The sequence below is a fragment of the Kogia breviceps genome, chromosome X (genome assembly GCF_026419965.1).
Source record: "Kogia breviceps isolate mKogBre1 chromosome X, mKogBre1 haplotype 1, whole genome shotgun sequence".
NCBI classification, from domain to species: domain Eukaryota; kingdom Metazoa; phylum Chordata; class Mammalia; order Artiodactyla; family Physeteridae; genus Kogia; species Kogia breviceps.
The window spans coordinates 1,721,573-1,740,770 of NC_081330.1; the positions used below are offsets into that span (position 1 = coordinate 1,721,573).

At 63.5% G+C, this 19,198-nt stretch overlaps 1 protein-coding gene across 1 annotated transcript in view; it reads right to left on the reverse strand.

Moving 5' to 3' along the window:
• The window catches only part of ATP2B3 (ATPase plasma membrane Ca2+ transporting 3), a 41,079-nt gene that overhangs the window by 13,554 nt on the left and 8,327 nt on the right, over positions 1 to 19,198 (reverse strand). The window contains 14 exon segments of the mRNA XM_067023030.1: positions 1,263 to 1,445; positions 2,540 to 2,647; positions 3,396 to 3,607; positions 4,302 to 4,515; positions 6,046 to 6,237; positions 6,536 to 6,642; positions 7,257 to 7,344; positions 7,480 to 7,659; positions 12,057 to 12,291; positions 14,932 to 15,173; positions 15,523 to 15,765; positions 16,399 to 16,613; positions 16,910 to 17,074; positions 18,511 to 18,552. Of these exon segments, the coding sequence (XP_066879131.1) occupies positions 1,263 to 1,445; positions 2,540 to 2,647; positions 3,396 to 3,607; positions 4,302 to 4,515; positions 6,046 to 6,237; positions 6,536 to 6,642; positions 7,257 to 7,344; positions 7,480 to 7,659; positions 12,057 to 12,291; positions 14,932 to 15,173; positions 15,523 to 15,765; positions 16,399 to 16,613; positions 16,910 to 17,074; positions 18,511 to 18,552 (2,426 nt within the window).

Genomic DNA, 19,198 nt, shown 5'->3' on the forward strand with positions numbered 1-19,198 from the left:
GGCTGGACCGGGCGCGCGCGTTCGAAGGGCCATGCCAACGTGCCGGGTGTGTGGGGAGACGGGAAGAGGTCTGGGACGGCTCCGGGGCTCTGGCTTGGGCAGTAGGAGTGATGGAGCCACGGATCAGGAGGTGGCAGGCGGGAGGAGGTGGGCTTGGCGAGGTGGGGCCTGGGTCTGGGCCGGCCTGAGCCCAGGGTGGGTGCTGTGAGGCAGAGGAGAAGGTGGTGAGTGAGGGGCGCCTGGTCGCCATCTGGAGGCTGTGCGGGGAGGGCCAGGCCGCGGGGAACCGGCAAAAAGAGACCAGGGCCCCAGGACTGCGGGACTTCCGGCAGCTGGGGTCACAGCCAGGCGACAGGGCAGACCACGGTCTCAGTGGGAGGTGGGGGAGACAGGCAAGGAGGATGGAGAGGGGACAGCAAGCTGCCACGAGAGCAGGGCGGACCACACTTCCGGAAGTGCGCTGGGGAACAGGCTCCAAGCAGGAGGGGTGGAGGGACGGCCCAGCCCGGGGGGCCGGGAGGATGTGTCGCAGACCCTGGTGAGAACTGCCTCTGGGGTGCTGAGGGCTGATGTTAGGCCACGATGAAGTCACCAGCGAGTGCCAGGGAAGGACACAGAGAGACGGCAAGTATGGAACATTCCAGCAAGAAGGCTGGCCGGGAAGGCTTGGGGGCAGGAAGCGAGGGTGGCTCTGTCAGCTGGGCGGTCGTCGTGGCTGTCTGACTTTATAGAGGACAGCCACTGACGGCCTTGACCTTGACCGGCACTGATATTTGGAGATCGGAAGGAACAGAACCGACCAACTTGGTGACCCGAGTTCACTTCCCAAATGAAGTCTTTCCATAGAATTCACAATATAGCCCAATGAATGGTGAGCTCACCAAAGGCTATTTGAAACGGGCATCGGCTTCATCTCGAGAAGGCCCCTTCCCCATGACCTGGCGCAGCTCCCAGCAAAGAAAACGAGTCCCAGCAGCTATTCAAACAGTGGGTGGCCCCATCGCCCTGAGACACAGCTGTGGGTCACAGCGCACGCCGTTAGCGGACACCTGTGCCCACTAGCGGGGAGGGCCCCTGGGCTCTGAGCGAGGTGTCAGGGAGAGGCCACGTTGGAGACATACCGTCATCTGGTACATCCAGCAGCTGCCCTCGTGATCGTGGCGGCAAAAGACCCAAGGGCTTCCCCATTGCCCTCAGGCTTAGCTCGCCCATCCTCTGCCTCTGGCTTGCCCGCCCCCCCTGCGAGCGGCCCGGCGGCTCACCTGCGTCTGGATCCGGTTGAGGCCGCGGAACCAGAGGACCTGGCCTCTGCGGAGCTCGCGCTCGGCGTGGTCGATCTCTTCCTCGTCCTCAGCCAGCTCCTCGCCGGTCACCTCGTCCTTCCCGGGCCCGTGTCCCGCTTCCTTCAGGCACTTGAGCTGGCTGGTGGGGATGGTGGCGATGACCTGGGTCGCCAGAGGTGAGGGGCAGCAGGTGGAGGTGGGCGTCAGAGGTGGGAGCTCTGCTGGGGCCGGGAGCGGATGCGGGCTGCCCCCCTCCCGCGGACCCAGGCCCAGGCCCAGGCCCGTGTGTGTGCCCGCCCCCCGCACAGGCGCACTGTGCGCAGCTCTTTCCTCAGTGCTCCCTCCCCGCGGGCGGCCCCCGGGCCGCCTCTGCCCGGTGCCAGATCCTGCTCTCCAAAGCAGTGTGCGCGCTGCTGGGTCCTCCTCCGTCGACGCCCGGAGGAGCAGCTCATGCCACCTTCCTGCACAGCGTGTGATGCAAGGGGCTCGCTTCACCAGACCGGGGTCTGGCCCTGGCCTGGCTCACGGGAGGGGACCTTTAGGCCCCTGCCTGATGAGAGGGTCTTGGTTTACCTGGGGCCAAGGGCAGGCAGGCTACACTGCCGGGGTGATTTGGGGCGGGTCCCCGGGTCGCATGTAGCAGCTTGAGCTCCGGGGCGCGGATATTGAGTCAGTCAGTCGCACGGGCTCCCCAGGCCTCCAGGACCGACTCCGCTCGAGTCCCCGGACCGCACCGCTCAGGGGGGCTGCCCTGATGCTGGTACCCGTGCGTGTCATCACACGTCACCACTGGGAGAAACCGCGCTGCCATGCGACTCCCCTGGCGGGGGACCTGGGAGCTCGTGCCCGGCCTCTCCTGGACCTGCCCTACGTAAGCATGAACTTGGACATCTAGCCTCCGGAGAATAACATCTGCCGTTGAAGCCACCCTGTCCGTGTTACTTTGATGTGGTGGCCTCGAGACATTCTGTTTGCCCTCTGTAAGGTTCAGAGAGATATTGCGTAGCTTCAAATATGTGAGCGTTTCCCAAGGCACCCAATTCTAAGGCACGATTTTCAGCTTCTACCTTGGCAAGGGGAGTGGCGGGTGGTTTTGCCGGGGGCTCTGATATCCCAGCCATGGCCCTCTGCATGCGGCCTTGCACCTAGGTCATGGCCTGTCCCAGAGGCAGGCTAGGGGACCCTGGGCTGGCCCCAGTTCCCCAGACAAATGGGAAAGGGGCAGGGCTGGGAAAGCCACCGAGGCGGACACTTACCTGTCCCCAGACCAGTTCCCCAGCACCAACAAACAGGCACCAGAGCCACTGTTCCGCAGACAGCGGCGAGCAGCTGAAGGGCTTTCCGCCGAACTGGACGATGACAATCTGCGGGGGTGGGGGCGGGGGGGTGTCCAGCCAGCGCCTCTAGCCCTCGGGGCACCCCCGGTCCTGTGAGCCCAGCTCAGGGAGCCAGAGGGCTGTTGGTCCACTCAGGCAGACAGGCAGTTCCTGGGAGCCGTCTTTTCTCTGGCCTCCTTCCCTTCACCCCCCCCCCCCCCAGCCAGTGCCTAAAGAAGCTTCCCAGACCGGCTGACCGCAGGCCGTGGGTGCTATGCCGGACGGGCACGTGGCCTCGCTTGGTGCAAGGTGCCCTCTGACCCAGGCGCTCCCGGCTTCTGTGAACGTGCCAGACACTGCGATCGGCCTCTTGCAGCCTCACGGCCCCCCCCCCACGGCAGGAGTCCTCTTCCCGGGGTGAGCTTTTCAACTACAGACCAACTGGTCCCGAGCCCGCACTCCAGCTCTCTCTGTTCCAGGCCACTGTCCCCCTCCCTGATCGCCCAGGGCTGGGTCCCAGGCCACGAGGTGGACACAGCCGTACACCCCAGAGCCCGCAAATCACTCGCGCCGTCAAGTCCTGAGCTCCTGCTGCGGGCTCCCCTCTGGGAGCTGCGAGAAACCAACTATCCTGGCCTCTTGGCCTCGCTCTACCTCACGTTTCCTATCAATACGCCCTCGTTTTGAACGCTCAGCGCCTCCTGGAGTTAAGGTGGCCTCCCGCCAAGGAAGCGAGTTCTAGAACTGGGGGCAGCAGGCCCGCGGGGAGCTGCAGAAGTGGGGCGGCGCCTCCTACCTGGATGGCAAAGGTGCCCAGCACGATGGTGCAGAAGATGGGGTTGCCGAAGATGCCGCGGAAGACGTTGCGCTCGCCGTGGATCTTGCGCGCGTTGACCTCGTTGAAGAGCTGCATCATGACGAAGGTGTTGAAGATGATGGTGTAATGCTCGGAGGGCGGCGAGTGCAGGGGCGCGTTCCTCCCGCTGTCGATGTCGAAGAAGAGCTCCCCTGCAAGCCCAGCGCCGCGTCACCAGCGGGCGACATGGGTGGAAGTCACGAGTCCCCCGGCCCCCAGGCTAACCAGCGGGAGCTCACAGCCAAGGCCGGGTCCCGACCGGGCTGGGGGGTCTGGCGCTGAAACCCCGGGACAGGGCTGGAGACATTAAGACTCATTTGCGCACCGGCTCGAGCTGGGGAAGGAACGGGAGCTGCAAGGCTCAGGGCGGGCCCGGCCCTCCTCCGCGCTGCGCTGCCTCAAGAACGGCTCCCGGGCCAGCCGTGACCGCTTTCTGCTCCCGAGACACCAGACAAAGGCCCCGTGAGAGGACCCCCAGGTGCTGCCGTTTGGGGGCCCTCACGTGGTGACGCTCGCCCCTTGGCCAGCGCTATGCCTGCACTGAACTTCGAGTCTACGCCCAGGTACGTGTGCCGAGAGCCGGGCCACCACGTGCTCAAGGGTCACCAGGCCCGTGGAGAGCCCTCTGAGGTCAGGAAGAGAGGCCACACGCAGGCAAAGTGACAAACCCGCCCCCACGTAAATAAAGGAATCTCCTAAAAGGAGCCGACGCCACACAGAGAACAAAACGCCCAGGACGGCAGGGAGGTGAGGGCCGAGGGGTCCCCGCCGGAAATCGGGTCCCCGGGCGCCCGTCTGCCCCCGCCACGGCCGGCCCGCAGCACAGGGCGCCCTGGGCCAACCTACCGACGAACAGCAGCGTGAAGATGGCGCTGAGCTGGTAGGCGGCGTGGCCTACGATGTTCTTCATCATGGTCCGCGAGATCAGGGGCTTGTCCCGGCCGTACGGCTTCCGCAGCAGCAGCGACTCAGTGGGCGGCTCCGTTGCCAGGGCCAGAGAGGCGAATGTGTCCATGATCAAGTTCACCCACAGCATCTGCACGGCTTTGAGAGGAGAGTCCTGTGGAGAGGAGCCAGTTACCCCGACATGGGCCTGGAAACCCCACTGGCCCCCCACTCCTGGGAAGAGACTCAGCTCGGGGTCAATGTCACTGGAATTGAATTCAAGTGAAAATGCAACAAAGCCAACCTTCCCATAAAAACGTGACATCTCCATCCCTATGTTTTCTTAAGGTTAGCAGAGAGTTTTCGCTGGGCTTTCAGATTCCTGCTCTTAAAATGTTGTCAGTCTCCCTTCTTCTCTCACCTGCTGGCGGTGATCTAGAAGGTGTGGTCCAAATTGTTAGCAGGAGGCTGCCACCCCCCGTCACTCGCCCCAGACCATAAAAGAGCCCGACGGATGCATTCCTGCACCCAAGGGCCAGGAAGGGGTAGAAACGGCACTGGACCTTCCTTCTCATCGCCTCTGACTTGTTGGTTAAAAATGAGCCTCACAGAAGACAGACACACCAAGGACCATATCCTGTAGGATTCCATTCCTATGAAACTTCCGGAACTGACAGATCCGTGGAAACAGAAAGCGAATGGGTGGATGCCAGGGCTGGGGGGAGAGGAGAGCGGGGAGTGGCTGCTTAGTGGGCACAGGGGTGATGAAAAAGTTCTGGACTGAGGTACAGGCGACGGTTGCACGAGACGGGCAACGCATCAAAAACCACCGGATGGTACACTTTGCTTCAAATGGCTATCATGGTACAGTTTACGGTATGCGGATTTTATGTCAATTAAAAAATACTTCTGGAAGGGAGACAAATTCTGGACACTCACTAATGGGGAGAATTGGAGAACTGAAAAAGGGGAAGAGGCTCCTGCAAAGGTTAACCACGGAGTTCCCAGCAGACCCAGGACAAGTGCAAAAGCAGGTCTCCCGAGACTTGCACACGCACGTCCACAGCGGCCACAGGTGGAAACAACCCAAACGCCCATCGACGGACGGACGCAGAACCCCAAGGGGCTCGCTCCGTACAGTGGAGCATCGGTCCGCCACCGAGAGGAGCAAAGTACCTGCTACAACATGGATGGCCCTCGAGTACTTAGTACTGTGCTACGTGAAGGAGACACAAACAACCACCTATGATTTGGTTCCGTGTAGCTGAAATGTCCAGAATAGGTAAGTCTGTCGAGACAGAAAGCAGATGAGCGGGTGCCAGGGGCTGGGGGAGGGGGAGTGGGGGAGGGACCGCTCATGGGGATGGCGCTTCCTTTTGGGGTGATGAAAACATGATGGAACCACATAGAGGTGATGATGGTCCAACACCGTGAATATGCTTGAAAGTCACTGAATCGTATACTCTCGAATGGTGAACTTTTTGCTGGCTGAATTCTATCTCAACCCCCAAAGTCTGCAACAACAAAAACCTGGCTCCCACCACTGGCTCCTCCGCCAGGGGCTCTTCAGCCCTCACCCTGCTGGGGGCGGGGTCCCCTGGGCTTGCTCTGCACACTGGGGTCCAGGTGCACCGGGCGGGAGGAGCCCGGCCGTGGGAGGGAGAGCCCGGGGTCTTCCTTGGGCCCAGTGGCCCCCAGTGCCCACCTGAGTGATGCAGGCGCCCGTGAAGGCCACAATCACGGCCACCACATTGACCGTCAGCTGGAACTGCAGGAACTTGGAGATGCTGTCGTAGACATTGCGGCCCCACATCACCGCCTTGACGATGCTGGTGAAGTTGTCGTCCGTCAGGATGATGTCCGAGGCTTCCTTTGCCACGTCAGTCCCCGCGATGCCCTGGGGGACACACGCAGCGTGTCCACGGGGCCCCGGCCCCAGCCTCCCTCACCCACTCCACACGCGTCCTTGTACTGGAGAGGTTTTGCTCACAAACGAAGAGGGGCGCCGCCGCCGCCGCAGCCGCCAACAGGGCAGAGCTTGCGGAGGCCCAGGTGGCCAAGATGCGAGAGAAGGAAACTTCTGGCACTCTGCCACTTGCCTCCACGCTAGCTCCCACCCTGCTGCACAAAGCTTACGTCCTCCATCACGAGGCCCCCGCTGGCGTGGCGAGCCGGGCTGACGGCGGGCGGCTTACCATGGCGAAGCCCACGTCCGCCTTCTTGAGGGCTGGCCCGTCGTTGGTGCCGTCTCCGGTCACGGCCACCACCTGCCGCCGCGCGCCGGTGTTGCTGTCGATGATCCCTGGAACACAGATCAGGGCGGGACGGGGCAGATCTGGCGCCCTCTGTGGCCCGGGGCGACCAGCCCGGGGGCCGTGGGGGGCCAGCTGGCTCCAGTCCTCTGCGCTCTCCACCACCTTTGGGACCAAGTCCTGTGCCTCGACTGGCCGTCCCGTATCCCCCTTCTCCCAGCCCGGCCCATCACCCGGTGAGATGATTCGGTAGGAGGCGGGGGCTCGGCACTGGGCCACCTGGAGAGATGTCTCCCTCTCCTGGGCCCCAGTTCCCCATCTGCTACGAAGAGAGCTGGCCCCCACTGGCGTCTTCCAGTGATGCTGTGAGCGCAGAGAAGTGGAGGCTCGAGCTCTGGCATGTCAGCCCTTTGAGGGAGTCTCCATTATTTTCCCCACGTTCCGGGTGAGGTTCAGGGAGGGCCAGTGACTTTCCGTGAGACACAGAGTCTCCAGCAGCAAAATGGGTCCAGAGCTGAGCACCCTGAGAGCCAGCTGGCAGCTCCGCTTTGGGCGTCTGGGAGCGCGCGGGGACCCAGCGCGGACGGCCACACCCAGCCTGCGCCCCGCGCCCCGCCCGGAGCGGGGGCGGGGGGGGGGGGGAGGGGCGAGCCCACTCCGTTACCTTTGACCAGGGTGTGTTTGTCGGTGGGAGACGATCGGGCAAGGACCCTCAGCTTGGGCCACACCCTGTCCAGACGCTCCTGTTCTATCTGGGAGGGAAAAGCACACAGACGCTGCAGAGCCTCGGCGGCAGGGTGAGGCCGTCAGCGCTGAACAGAGGGGGCGGCGGCGGCGAAAGTGCCAGAACCGTGGACCTGAGGGGGGCCTGATGGGCCGGGAACTACCTCGCCTTTCTCGTTTCGGATCCGCCGGTTGAACTCCTTCCCCTCCAGGCACAGGAAGTCCTCCCCGGGCCGGATGATGCCACACTTGGCCGCAATGGCGCGGGCCGTGCTGATGTTGTCCCCGGTCACCATGCGGACCGTGATGCCGGCACGCTGGCACTTGCGGATGGCTTCAGGGACCTGGAAGGGACGAGATGGGTGGGTGGGGCCACCAAGGCCAGACACAGCTGTGTCTGGCCTCTAACCCGTTCCCCCATCCAGATCTGCAGCACCCCTCCCTCCGCCACGCGCTCTGGAGGAGGCGGGAGAGGCGGCGTGTCAGCTCTGCCCCGGCTGTCAGACTCGGACCCAGGCCCTGACACCACGGGCAAGGCTGGGAGAAGCCACTGGAACCTCCCTTTCCACTGGGGAAACGGAGGCCCGGAGCAGCCGAGCCGGGACCAGTCCCATTAGCGGGCCAGCTGGCGGGGGCCGGGCCGGTGAGCTCCGCAAGGACAAGAAAGGAACCTCTGGCCCCAGCTGCCCTGCCAGCGGGCAGGACCCACCTCGGGTTGGACCCTCTCGGGCCCTGACTCAAGGCAGGCTCTGGCCCTGTTGGCCGAGCTCCGGGAAGCTCTCACTTGTTTCCCGCCACTTTTTTTTTCTTTTTTAAAAATGATATAAAACCTAAGACGTTTAGAGCCGTAGGCTCGACGTGACAAGGCATTCTCGCTGCTCATTAGGGGAAGTGGGACATCGCTCTGGTTACTTAGCACATCTCCATGTTCCAAACATAAGACTAGATTCCGGAAAAGGGGGAGGAACAAGACATCCTTCTAGTGCTGAGTGGAAAATGGGCTGAAGGGAGCGGAGGCCAGCTGGGAGGGGATGGCATTGTCCCAGAGAGCGGAGACACTCCCGTTCCAATGAGGAGGGGGCTTGTGAGCCCGAGACAGCAGTGCGGGGGAGAGTCGTGTCGACCACGCCTGAGGGGCCAGGAGGGGAGAGGGGGCCGAGGAGCGGGATCAGACCTAGGCCGCTGGGCCCAGCGCAGCCCGCTGTGGGCTCCCAGTGGGCACCGCCGGGCTGGGCCGGAGCCCCGGGGACAGCGAGAGCATGAGGGCACGCGGTGTCCCGGGTGCGGCCTGGTGGCCAGGCCGGGGGAGCTGGGGCCAGGCGCCGGGGCTCAGGGCAGCTGGGAGAGCCCAGGGGAGGCGGGCAGCCGGCGGGGCCGGGTAGGCTGCAGGGCGCCACTGGCCCTGGAGGTCCGGGCACGCTGGTGGCCCCCGGAGCCAGGGGGTGGAGGCTGTGATCTCAGCCAGGGGGTGGAGGCTGTGATCTCAGCCAGGGGGTGGAGGCTGTGATCTCAGCCAGGGAGAGAGGGGGAAGAGGAGGGGGACCCGGGGCCCAGCCAGAGGGGCTCCCACTTCAGGGCTGGGACAGAGCGACCTTGCGATCCCTGCAGCAAAGACGGCCAGGCGGCCTAGAAGGCCCAGCCCCGGGAAGGGGGCTTGCACCCCGCACCCCCAAGAACGTGTCTCCTCACTCAGCCTCAGGGTCGCTTTCTGCTCTTTGGGGAGATACCTCCCTTTCCAGCAAGCTTCCCACCCCCCCACCCCTCCCACACCCCCCTCCCCCGCCCCACCCCCCACCGCCACGCGTCTGGAAGCAGCCCCTCTGCTGCCACCAAGTGGCCGTGGTGAGCCTGAGCCCTGGGAGCCCCGGATCCGGCCTCTGCTGGCCTCCTCTGTGTGGGCTCAGCCCAGGCCCAGCTCCGGCTCCGGCTCCGGCTCCGGCTCTGGTCTCAAAGGCCCTTGGCCTCCCAGCCAGGTGGCAGGAAGCTCCCTCCGTCTGCAGGCGCCCTGTTCCTCATCAGGTGACTGTCCTTCCTCGCCTGCCTCCCTGCTGTCCCACTGGGCCCAGCCGTGGTCCTGGCCTGATGGCTGAGGCCCGACAGCACAGCAGGCGGCCAGGTGTCTGCAGGAGCCCCCAGGCCCCTCTGGCGTAAGTACAGCCTGCCCGCCGCGTCCATGCAGCTCCCGGGGGCAGAGACACCCCCCCTGCCAGGCCCTCCTCGGGCTGCGTCCGTCCCAGGCCCCCAGGCATCCTGGCAAGTTTAACAGCACCCTTTCGGCCTTCCCTCCTGCCGTCAGCACCTGGGGCTCCCCTGGGCCCTCGGGGCACCCTCCTTGGCGACCGCGTGGCTGGCTGGTCCCCGTGGGCTTCTGCCTGGCTTCCTCACCTGCTGCCCAGCCTCTCACCCAGCCACTCTCCAGCCAGAGAGGAGCTATCCTGTCCCCGGGGCCCTTTCACCAAGGCCGTTTCTGGATCTCAAACGAGCTGCCCATTGCCTGGCCTTGACGGCTCTCTCACCCTGTGCTTTACCCGCCGGGGCAGCCACTGAGGCTGAGCCCTCACGGTGACCTTCAGGGAACTTTTATTCATGTTTCCTCTAAGATGAAAACGTATAAAAACAATAATATCCCTCTCTGAGAAGAGCACTGACCCGGGGAAGGGCTGGGCCTTACTCCGCCTATGTGCAGCCGTTCTGGACTGTTCCATCTAGCTGCTCCTCCAGCCCCCAGTCTAGCCTCATTGGCGCTCCTGCAAATGAGCCGCCGTGGGCCAGAAGATGGCCTCTGCAGCTCTGTCTTGGAGATCTACAAATACATCTCAGGCCTCCAATCTTACATCGATGACTAGAGCTTCAGTTTGCACCAAATATTTATGCCGGAAATTAGCGGAAGCTTGCAGGGCTCCTTGGCCAGCCGCTTCACACCTCACACCCCTCCACCCGGGCAAAGGGTTTGTTATGATGCTGTTGAAATGGCCTTGGCCAGGGCCCTGGGGGTCCGTGAATGTCACCTTCCTGGGTCTGTGAGACCTTCCAACAGGAGCTCTGGCTTTCCGGCAGCTTCACTCAGCCCCGGTTATCTGGATGGAAAAGTCTAGAGCCGCTACTGTCGACACCTCCCAAGGAGTAAGGAGAGAACCGCCATCATCCTGGAGCGGCCACCTGGGGGCCAGCGGTGGCGAATGGCTCTGTTCAGACGGGGAGGCCATCAGGTCTATGCAGGGGCCCCATGGCTTTAGGACTCGGCTCGCCGTGTGGACACAGCCTTCCTCTGTGCCTCAGTTTCTCCTTGGCCCGGCGAAGGGAAAGGCCCAGTCCCTGTGTCCCTGGAGGTAGCCCTGTCACCTCAGCGGCATCCTGTGCCCCTGCTCTCCCGGGCAGCTCCTCTCCCCACCTGCCTTCTCTGGGCCCTTCCTTGGCTCGAAGTCTCTCCCCTTGCGTCTGCCACCACCCGCTTCCTCCTGGGGCCAACTCCGGGTGCCCCCTCTCTGCACACGATGGTCCCTATCTCCTTGGAATTCAGGGACGCGCTGTCGCTGATGACCCCTGACTTCTGAACCGAGGGTCTGTGGTGCCCGATCCAGCACGTGAATGCCTGCCTCCCGAGGGAGAGCTGAGGGCAGCCCGTGCACACAAATGTTTTCAGGCTAATTGGCAGGATCAAGGTGCCCGTGCTTGTGACACGAGGTGGGCGCCACTGGAGAGGCCCTGGGAGAGAGAGGGTCCTTCCCTGCGTCACAACCTGCACCCTCCGTGCCTTGCACACTCTCTCTGGGGCCTGGTGTCCTGCAGCTGCCGCCGACACCCCGCTCCAGGGCCAGCCTGGCAGGCTCTCTCCCTCGGGGGTCTCGCATCTTGAAGGACCAGCACCGTTTCCATTGCTCTTCCTCTCTGCACCCTGACCAACCTCTGCCCTGTTGCCCTGTTCCCTGTTCAGCAAAGCTCTGGGTGAAGTTGTCTCCCCACGCTGGCTGCCCTGCTCAGCCACACGCCCCTCACAGTTTCCCCTCCCTGCCCGGCCCCTTCCTTGGAGTCTCCTTCACAGGGTCCTCCCACCTCTGCCCGTCCGCACCCACGACCATCACTCATGAAAAGACGCTTCTGGAGAATGTCTCTCTGGCCAGGACCTAAGCACGTGACATCTCCATGGGGATGTCCCGAACCTCACTCGGCCCCAACCAAACCCTCGACTGAGAACTGCCCTCCCCTCCCCCAGCCCCCCAAACACCATCTACCCAGTTCTCGGAACCAGAGCCCTGGGAGCTGTCCCCGGCTCCTGCCTCTCCGTCACCAGCCCTTCTGGTCCATCAGTCCTGCGGGCGTTGGCAGCCGTCGAGGTTCTAACTAACTGCCGCCCTCTCTTACCTGGCAGAGGCCAAGCAGGAGGGGGCCTTCCAGACGGCAGGACCGAGCCTCCCGAAGGGTGCAAGGCTAAGAGGACAAGGGTGGGGGTCCTGTGTGCCGGGGAAGGTCTGATCTGCGGCGTGGCGGCCATGCCCCTGGAGGACCCCGAGGCTCTGCCGTCACCCACCCTCCCCACTTGGTCCAACTCTGGCGGGCTGCCATTCGTTCTGCCTATGAAGTCTGGCGGGGAGCGGTGTGGCGGCCAGGAGGGCAGGAGAAAAGGGGCGGCTCCCCCCTTGCATTTGCGTCCAAAGGCCTCACCACCGAGGCCGGATGCGAAGAAGGGCGGCCCCTCCACCCGTCCCGACACGCGGGCAGCTCACAGAGGGGCTCTGGCTACCTCGGGCCGCACGGGGTCCTCAATGCCCACAACGGCTATGCAGGTGAGGTCGCCCACGACCTCGTTCTCGTCGTCCCAGTCGGGCTCCTGGGCGGCGGCGAAGTCCCGGTAGGCGATGCAGATGGTGCGGAGCCCGTCGCAGGCCATCGGCTCGATGATCTTCTTCACCATGTCGTCCCGGTCCCGAGGGCGAAAGCTGCGCAGCTCCCCGTTGCTGTTTAAGATGTTGGCGCACCTGGGGCGGACGGAACAAGAGGAGCCAGCGCCGTAAGGCAGGGGAGCCGGGCCTCCGGCTGAGCGCGCCGTGTGATGCGGTAGAGGGCTTCCCCCAGCAGGGAGGCGCTGTGCTCGCGCGTGGCCTAACAGCGTACCCCTCCACGTCCTGCCCAGAACCTCGCAGTGTGACCTGATTTGGAAAGAGGGTCGTCGCAAAGTTAGTAAAGATGAGGTCACGGTGGAGGAGCGCGTGCCTTCAGTCCGATGCCTGCTGTCCTTATAGAAAGAGAAGCGGACACGTGAAGACATAGACACAGGGACAAGGCCATGTGACGATGGCGGCAGAGATTGGAGAGATGCGCTGCAAACCGAGCGAGGCCAAGGGCGGCCAGCCACCACCGGCAGCTGGGACCCACAAGGGAGGATCCTGCCTTGGAGGCCTGGGGGGCAGGGCGACCGCAGCCGCACCTTGACTGAGGACTTCTGGCCTCCAGCACCGGGAGAAAATAGGTCTTTGTTGTTTTAAGCCACCAGGATGATGGTACTTTGTTTCCACAGCTCCGCACAGACTCGGTGGGAGTTGGGGACCTGTCACTCCTGCCCCAGTTGCGCTTTAGGGAGAGAGGTGGGACGTCAGCAAAAACCGAAATGCCACGGAGCAGGGCCACGACAAGGCAGCGACCACAGAAGGGCTGGGACGGGGAGGGCTGGCAGGGTTCAGGTGCAGAACGGGAAGGGGCAGAGGCCGGCATGGCAGGCGGACAAATGGGGGCCCCGAGCAGACTGGCGAGGAAGGAAAGAAGCCGGCTGTGGAGGCCGGGGGAGGAGGCCAGAGGTCCTGCTCGGGACTCTGTCCCGAAGGCCCCAGAAAGCCGGGGTGAGCACTGAGGCGCAAGCAGGCCAAGTGCAGAGGCCAAGGCCAAGGGGAGGTGTGAACGCTGAGCGGGTGCGGGGCGTGGTGCACTTGGAGGCAGAGCTGTGCGCCGCCCGCCTCAGTTTCCCGAACAGCTCTGTTGAGACACAATTCACACAGCGCACGACTCACCCGCTCAAAGTGTCCCACGCAATGGCTTTCAGTATATTCACAGTTGTGCTACCGCCAGCACAGTCAACCCGAGAACACGTTCACCACCCCTAAAAGGAACCCCGCCCAAGCGACAAAAGAGAAAAAGAGATAAACCGGACTTCACAATTGAAAGACATTTGCGCGCCCAAGGACAAATCAAGACAGCGAGCGAAAATGTATCAAGGGAGTGAAAAGACGGCAGCCCACAGAACGGGAGAAAATACTTCAAAATCAGGTATGTGTTAAGAATCTAATACTCAGAACGTATAGAAGCTCTTACGGCTCAACAATCAAATGACAAAGAATTCACATCCGAGATGGGCGTGGGCTGGAATCGATATTCCTCCCACATGAAAAGGCGCCAGTATCACTAGTCACCAGCAAAATGCAGATCAAAACCACCGTGAGATCCCGATGGCTACAAGAACAACCACAGTAATAATCAGGTCATAACACGTTGGTGACGGTGAGAGGCTGGAAGCCTCGTGCGCTGCTGATGGGGAAGCAAAGTGCGGCGGCCCCTGCGGAAAACAGTTTGGCGTCTTGTCAGAAAACGAAACATCGGGCGTCCCTGGTGGCGCAGCGGTTGCGAGTCCGCCTGCCGACGCAGGGGACGTGGGTTCGAGCCCCGGTCCGGGAGGATCCCACGTGCCGCAGGGCGGCCGGGCCCGTGAGCCGTGGCCGCTGAGCCTGCGCGTCCGGAGCCTGTGCTCCGCAACGGGAGAGGCCACAACAGTGAGAGGCCCGCGTACCGCAAAAAAAAAAAAAAAAAAAAAAAAAAAAATACACAGTAATGGGCTTCCCTGGTGGCGCAGCGGTTGCGAGTCCGCCTGTCGATGCGGGGGACACGGGTTCGTGCCCCGGTCCGGGAGGATCCCACGTGCCGCGGAGCAGCTGGGCCCGTGAGCCGTGGCCGCTGCGCCTGCGCGTCCGGAGCCTGTGCTCCGCAATGGGAGAGGCCAGAACAGTGAGAGGCCCGCATACCGCAAAAAAAAAAAAAAAAAAAACAACAACAAAACGAAACATGGAATTACCACGTGACCTGGCAATTTCACTCCCAGGCATATACCCAAGAGAAGTGAAAACACGCGTTCAAGCAGAAACTCGTACCTGGCCATTCAAAGCAGCATGATTCACGGTAGCCAAAGGTGGAAACAACCCAAGTGTGTGTCGATGGATAAGCAACGGAGTAGAATTCAGCCACGAAGAGGAATGAAACACCGATATAGACTGCAGCTTGGATGGACCTTAAGAACCCTCCGCTCGGTGAGAGCAACCGGGTGCAAAGGGCCACATACTATACGGTCCCATCTGCATGAAACGTCCAGAATAGGTAAATCCACAGAGCCAGAAAGCAGATGAGTGGCTGCCAGGGGCACAGGGGGAGGGGGAGGGGAGGGCTTGTGTAACGGGCACAGGGTTTCCTTTGGGGTGATGGACGTGCCAGTGCACTTAATGCCACTCAGCTGTCCGCTTTAAGGTGAGTCAATGGGCCAACTTTATGCTATGTCTACCTTACCGCAACGATACAAGCAGAAACGCCATACGCCTTAGCTGGCCCCGGCCCCAGGCCGCGTCCTGATGCCCACTCACTTTTTCAGCAGGATCTCCGAGGCGCCCTTGCTGAAGAGGCGGAAGCCGCCGTCGGGCGTGCGTATGACGGTGCTCATGGACTTGCGGACCGAGTTGAAGGTGTACACTTTGTACAGCTTATCTTCAGGAATCTGCTCCCGCACGCGCTGGAAGTCCTGCTGCAGGTCCAGGACAAAGCCCAACAGAGCGCACTCCGTCTTGTTGCCCACTTGGCGCGGGAGGGCGCCCTCCTTCTCTGGAGGCTGCGAGGTGAGGAGAGCCAGCATGGCCCTGGAGGCCGAAGGCCACCCTCCTTACTGTCCCCGGGCCCCAGCCCAGCCTCGGCCGCCACGTCTTTCGGGGCCTCCAGTATGGACCAGGTGGGCGGGTTGTCCACGATTCACTGGGCGGGGAAGGGCTTCCAGGACCTGCAGGCCCCGCCCAGGGTCCGGGGACGAGGAGGGAGACCAGCACCCCAGAAACGATTGTGGCTCGGCTCAAGAGTCCTGAAGAGAGCCTAGCAGGCCCCTGGTGACAGCCCATGCCACAGCCGGGCCAGGCTCCCTCCCCTCCTCCTCCCCCCGCCTTGGCCTGCCCTTGCTCCCAGCTCACTAGTATTTTGGTGGTGTAGGCACTGTTGATGGAGATGGCGTGGACCAGGAGGTCGAGGATCTTGGGGGTCAGGGCGCTGGGGGCTGGAACCTCTTTATAGTGGGTGTCCCCGAGGTAGGACTGCACCACGGTCATGCGGTTGGTGGTGAGCGTGCCCGTCTTGTCCGAGCAGATGGCCGTGGCGTTGCCCATGGTCTCACAGGCGTCCAGGTGGCGGACCAGGTTGCTGTCCCTCATCATTTTCTGTAAAGGGCACAGATGGAGCTTGGGTAGCCAGCTGCCCTCGCGGGCTGGGGGAGCAGGAGGCCATCGGCACAACGGCAGGCATGTATGATTCTGCTCCGCCCACCGGCTTTCCTCGCGGCACCAACAGCCCGGGACCTCGGGCAGCAGGCGCGCAGCTCAGATGGCAGCGGGGTGGTGGTCAGACCGCGGCAGCGGGCCTGCGAGACGTAAGGACTCTCATCAGACAGGCCGCGCAGTTGACTCTGGGTGGCCACTCTCCCCGGAGCTCAGCTGCAGCCTCCCTGCGACCCAGAGCCCCGTCTCGGGTCACCCGCAGGCCCCGTGGCTCTCCTGCCCACCCCGGTCTCTGCCCTGCCCACTGTGTCCCAGGGGTCCCCCTCTCCCCTGCCCCCACCTCAGCTCCCTGCAGATGCTAGCTCGCCACACCCCCCTGCCCAGGAAGCCAGGTGGGCAAGGATGTGCCGGTCCAGCTCCGCGGCCCTGCTCGGCCTCCCGTTCTTCCCCTGAGCAAAACCCAAACTTTATCCAGTCCTTGCTTCGGCCAAGTTGCTTAACGGCTTTGCGCCCCAAGTCCTGGGTCCGTACCCTGGTATCACGGAATTCTTATGCGTGTCGTGTTTATTTTATTACCTTGACAGAGTAAGCTAAGGAGATGGTGACAGCGAGAGGCAGGCCCTCTGGGACCGCCACGACCAGCACGGTGACGCCGATAATGAAGAACTTGACGAAGTGCTGCACGTAGACGGGTGTGCACTCGGCCAGCCACGCCCGGCCGTCCACCGCGAAGGTCTCGATCACAAAGTAGAGGACCAGGATGATGACGGTGACGGCAGACATCACCAGCCCTGCCCAGCCGCCCCAGAGGCCACAGAGGGCACAGTGGTGAGGGAGGGAGAGAGCAGGAGGGAAGAGGTAAGGGACGCCGCAGCCACACTCCCCGGACCCCGAGTCGGGGGAGGCGCTCCTTGTCCCTGGCCTGAAGGAGTTTTTTGCAGTCCACGCTTGCCAGAGGGGTCGAACCAGGCCCTGAAGGCCATCGCCTGCTCCTAGCCTGCGCCCTCGCTGCCTGGCCCACAGCCCAGGTCACATCCCTTTCCCTGCCCGCCGGTGGCCCCTGGGCCGCCCCCTCGGCTGCCCCCACCTGCTTTCCCGATCTGCACAGCCAGTTTGGTGAGCTTTCCCTGAAGGACCGACTTCTCCTTCTTGGGCACGTTGGCTTTCTTCTTTTCCCGCTCCTCCATCTCCCCCCCTTCCGCGCTCTTCAGGGGCTGCATTTCCATGGCAACCGCCCCATCCTGCTTCTTAGCTGCACACAGAAGAAACCCGCAGGCGAGGTTAGGGCCTGGCGGCTGGCGTGACGGCTACAAGGAGCTTTCACGGAGAAAGATATGCCGAGAGGAAACAGGGGGCTCCGTCCTCTCCCTCCTCTCTCATCAGCCCAGGCCCTCCTGATGTGGGCAGGGGCTCCAGCGCTGTCCTGCACAGGCCAGAGGTGCTTCTCTCGGGGCCTCGCACGGGAAGGGAGGACAGACACAAGCACTGGTAACTTGGGCACACAGACAGCGTGGCCAGTCCTGTAACGCCCCGAATCTCAATACCTGAAAGCAGAGGCCTGGGGCCCATGGAATGTTCCAGAACCCAGAGCTGACTCCTGCCCACTGCTGTCTTAGCCATGTTCCCACTCCCCTCAGGGAGGCCCAGGAATCTCCGCACTCTCCTCCCCCGCTCCCCGCTCAGGCTGTCTCCCCCGCCAGCCCTCAGGTGGACACCCCTCCGGCGGACGCCTGGACTCCCGTCGTGGCCCCAGCTCAGCACGTGGGCAGTCCTCGGCCCACTCCCCGGCTGCCGGCGGGCAAGCCTTGCACCTTCCTCTCGCCAGGGGGCCTTCGCTCCTCTCCCCTGGATGCCTCTCCACCTCCTCTCTGGAACCGGCAGCCCCCTCGGTGGGCCCTGACGCGGTGGTGCTGTGTCCCCTGCCCCGCACCTGCCTCGCACGCTGCCCCCCCCGGAGGGGGCACCCAACCCTGCCACTCGTGCTTGCCCCCACCCAGTGGGGCTCTCGGTGCCTCTGCGTGCCTCCGGCCACCACGCCGCGCCGGCCGCTCCCCCCTTCTCTGTCTCCCGCCCCCCATCCCTCCTCCCCTTGGCTGCCTGAGACCCCTCACCGGTGGCCTCTTCTTCCCATGGCCTCGGGCCGCAGCCTCAGCGACACTCAGGGGCCCTGGCCATTGGACTGTCCTCCCGTCCCACATGCCATCCCCACCGCAGCCGGCCTCTGAACTCCAGTCGTGTGCCCGCGTTCCTGGCTCCCACACTGCACTTGAGCATCGCCCCTGGGTTCACGTCTGTGGATTGTGACCTCCCCGAGGGCCAGGACCATACTTTACCCATCTTTGGATTCCCAGCACCTACAACCCTTCACCCTGGCTGCAGAGTATCGGCACCCGCCAGGCGTTCTGGCTGAAAGGGGAGCAGGCCTCAAAGGCTCAGCAGAAAGGCAGCTGAACCAGGAAAGCCACGGGCCCGATTAAGTCTTGGGCGAGTCACCCCTCTGGCGCCTCAGTTTCCTCACCAGGATGCTGGCTCACGGGCCATATTTGCGCACTTCCGGCCGGGTCTGCAGACCAGCCGCCCCGCCCCACTCACCCGGCCTCCAGGTGCTGCTCTGGCAACCGAGGCGGGCGGCCCCCCACCCTGCGCCGCACCCTCCGCCACCCATCCTGAGCGCAGGGCGCGCATTACCTTTGGTCTGGCTGCTCTCCATCGCCCCATCCTGCTGCTTGCCTACAACGGGAGAGGAACGACAGACACGGAGACCTGAGAACACCTACGTGGCCTTGGCACACGCGCGCGCACACAGGACAGCGGGGCACGGATCGTGCAGCCAGCGAGTGCGGTGAGAGGGGGCGGGCGCGGGAAGAGGGCCTGGTCTCCAGCCCTCCGGAGAACCCGCAGTGGGAGGTTTCTGGAAGGGCCGCCACCACGGGTAATGAGAGCTGCCAGGTGTCAGGTCCCAGCTCCGCTGCCTCAAACAGGGCCCCCGGGCCGGGATGGGTGTTCCCCCCGAGAGCCAGTGCGAGGGGGTCGACCTAGACGGTTCCTAAGCCCTGGCGGCCTAGAGATCAGCTTTCTGTGCTGCACGGCTTTAGAGGATAAAGGAGTGCGACGAGGAATCGGCTAGCCTCGGGGCGCCCACAGCGCGGAGGGCGCAGCAGGGGTACCAGGTGGGCCGCGCCCCAGGCGGAGCTGTGCCGGGGCTCCTTCACGGGTGTGCTCCGCCGCCACAAAGCCCACAGCTGGGTGCTAGGGGCTGGGGCAGTGAGCAGCTTTCCCAGCCAAGACAAACGGTGCTGCCTGCGCCTCTGGTTTCGGAGGCCGGGAAGGACTGCGGCTCTGGGAGGGCCCAGGAGAGCCGGCAGCTGAGGGCTCT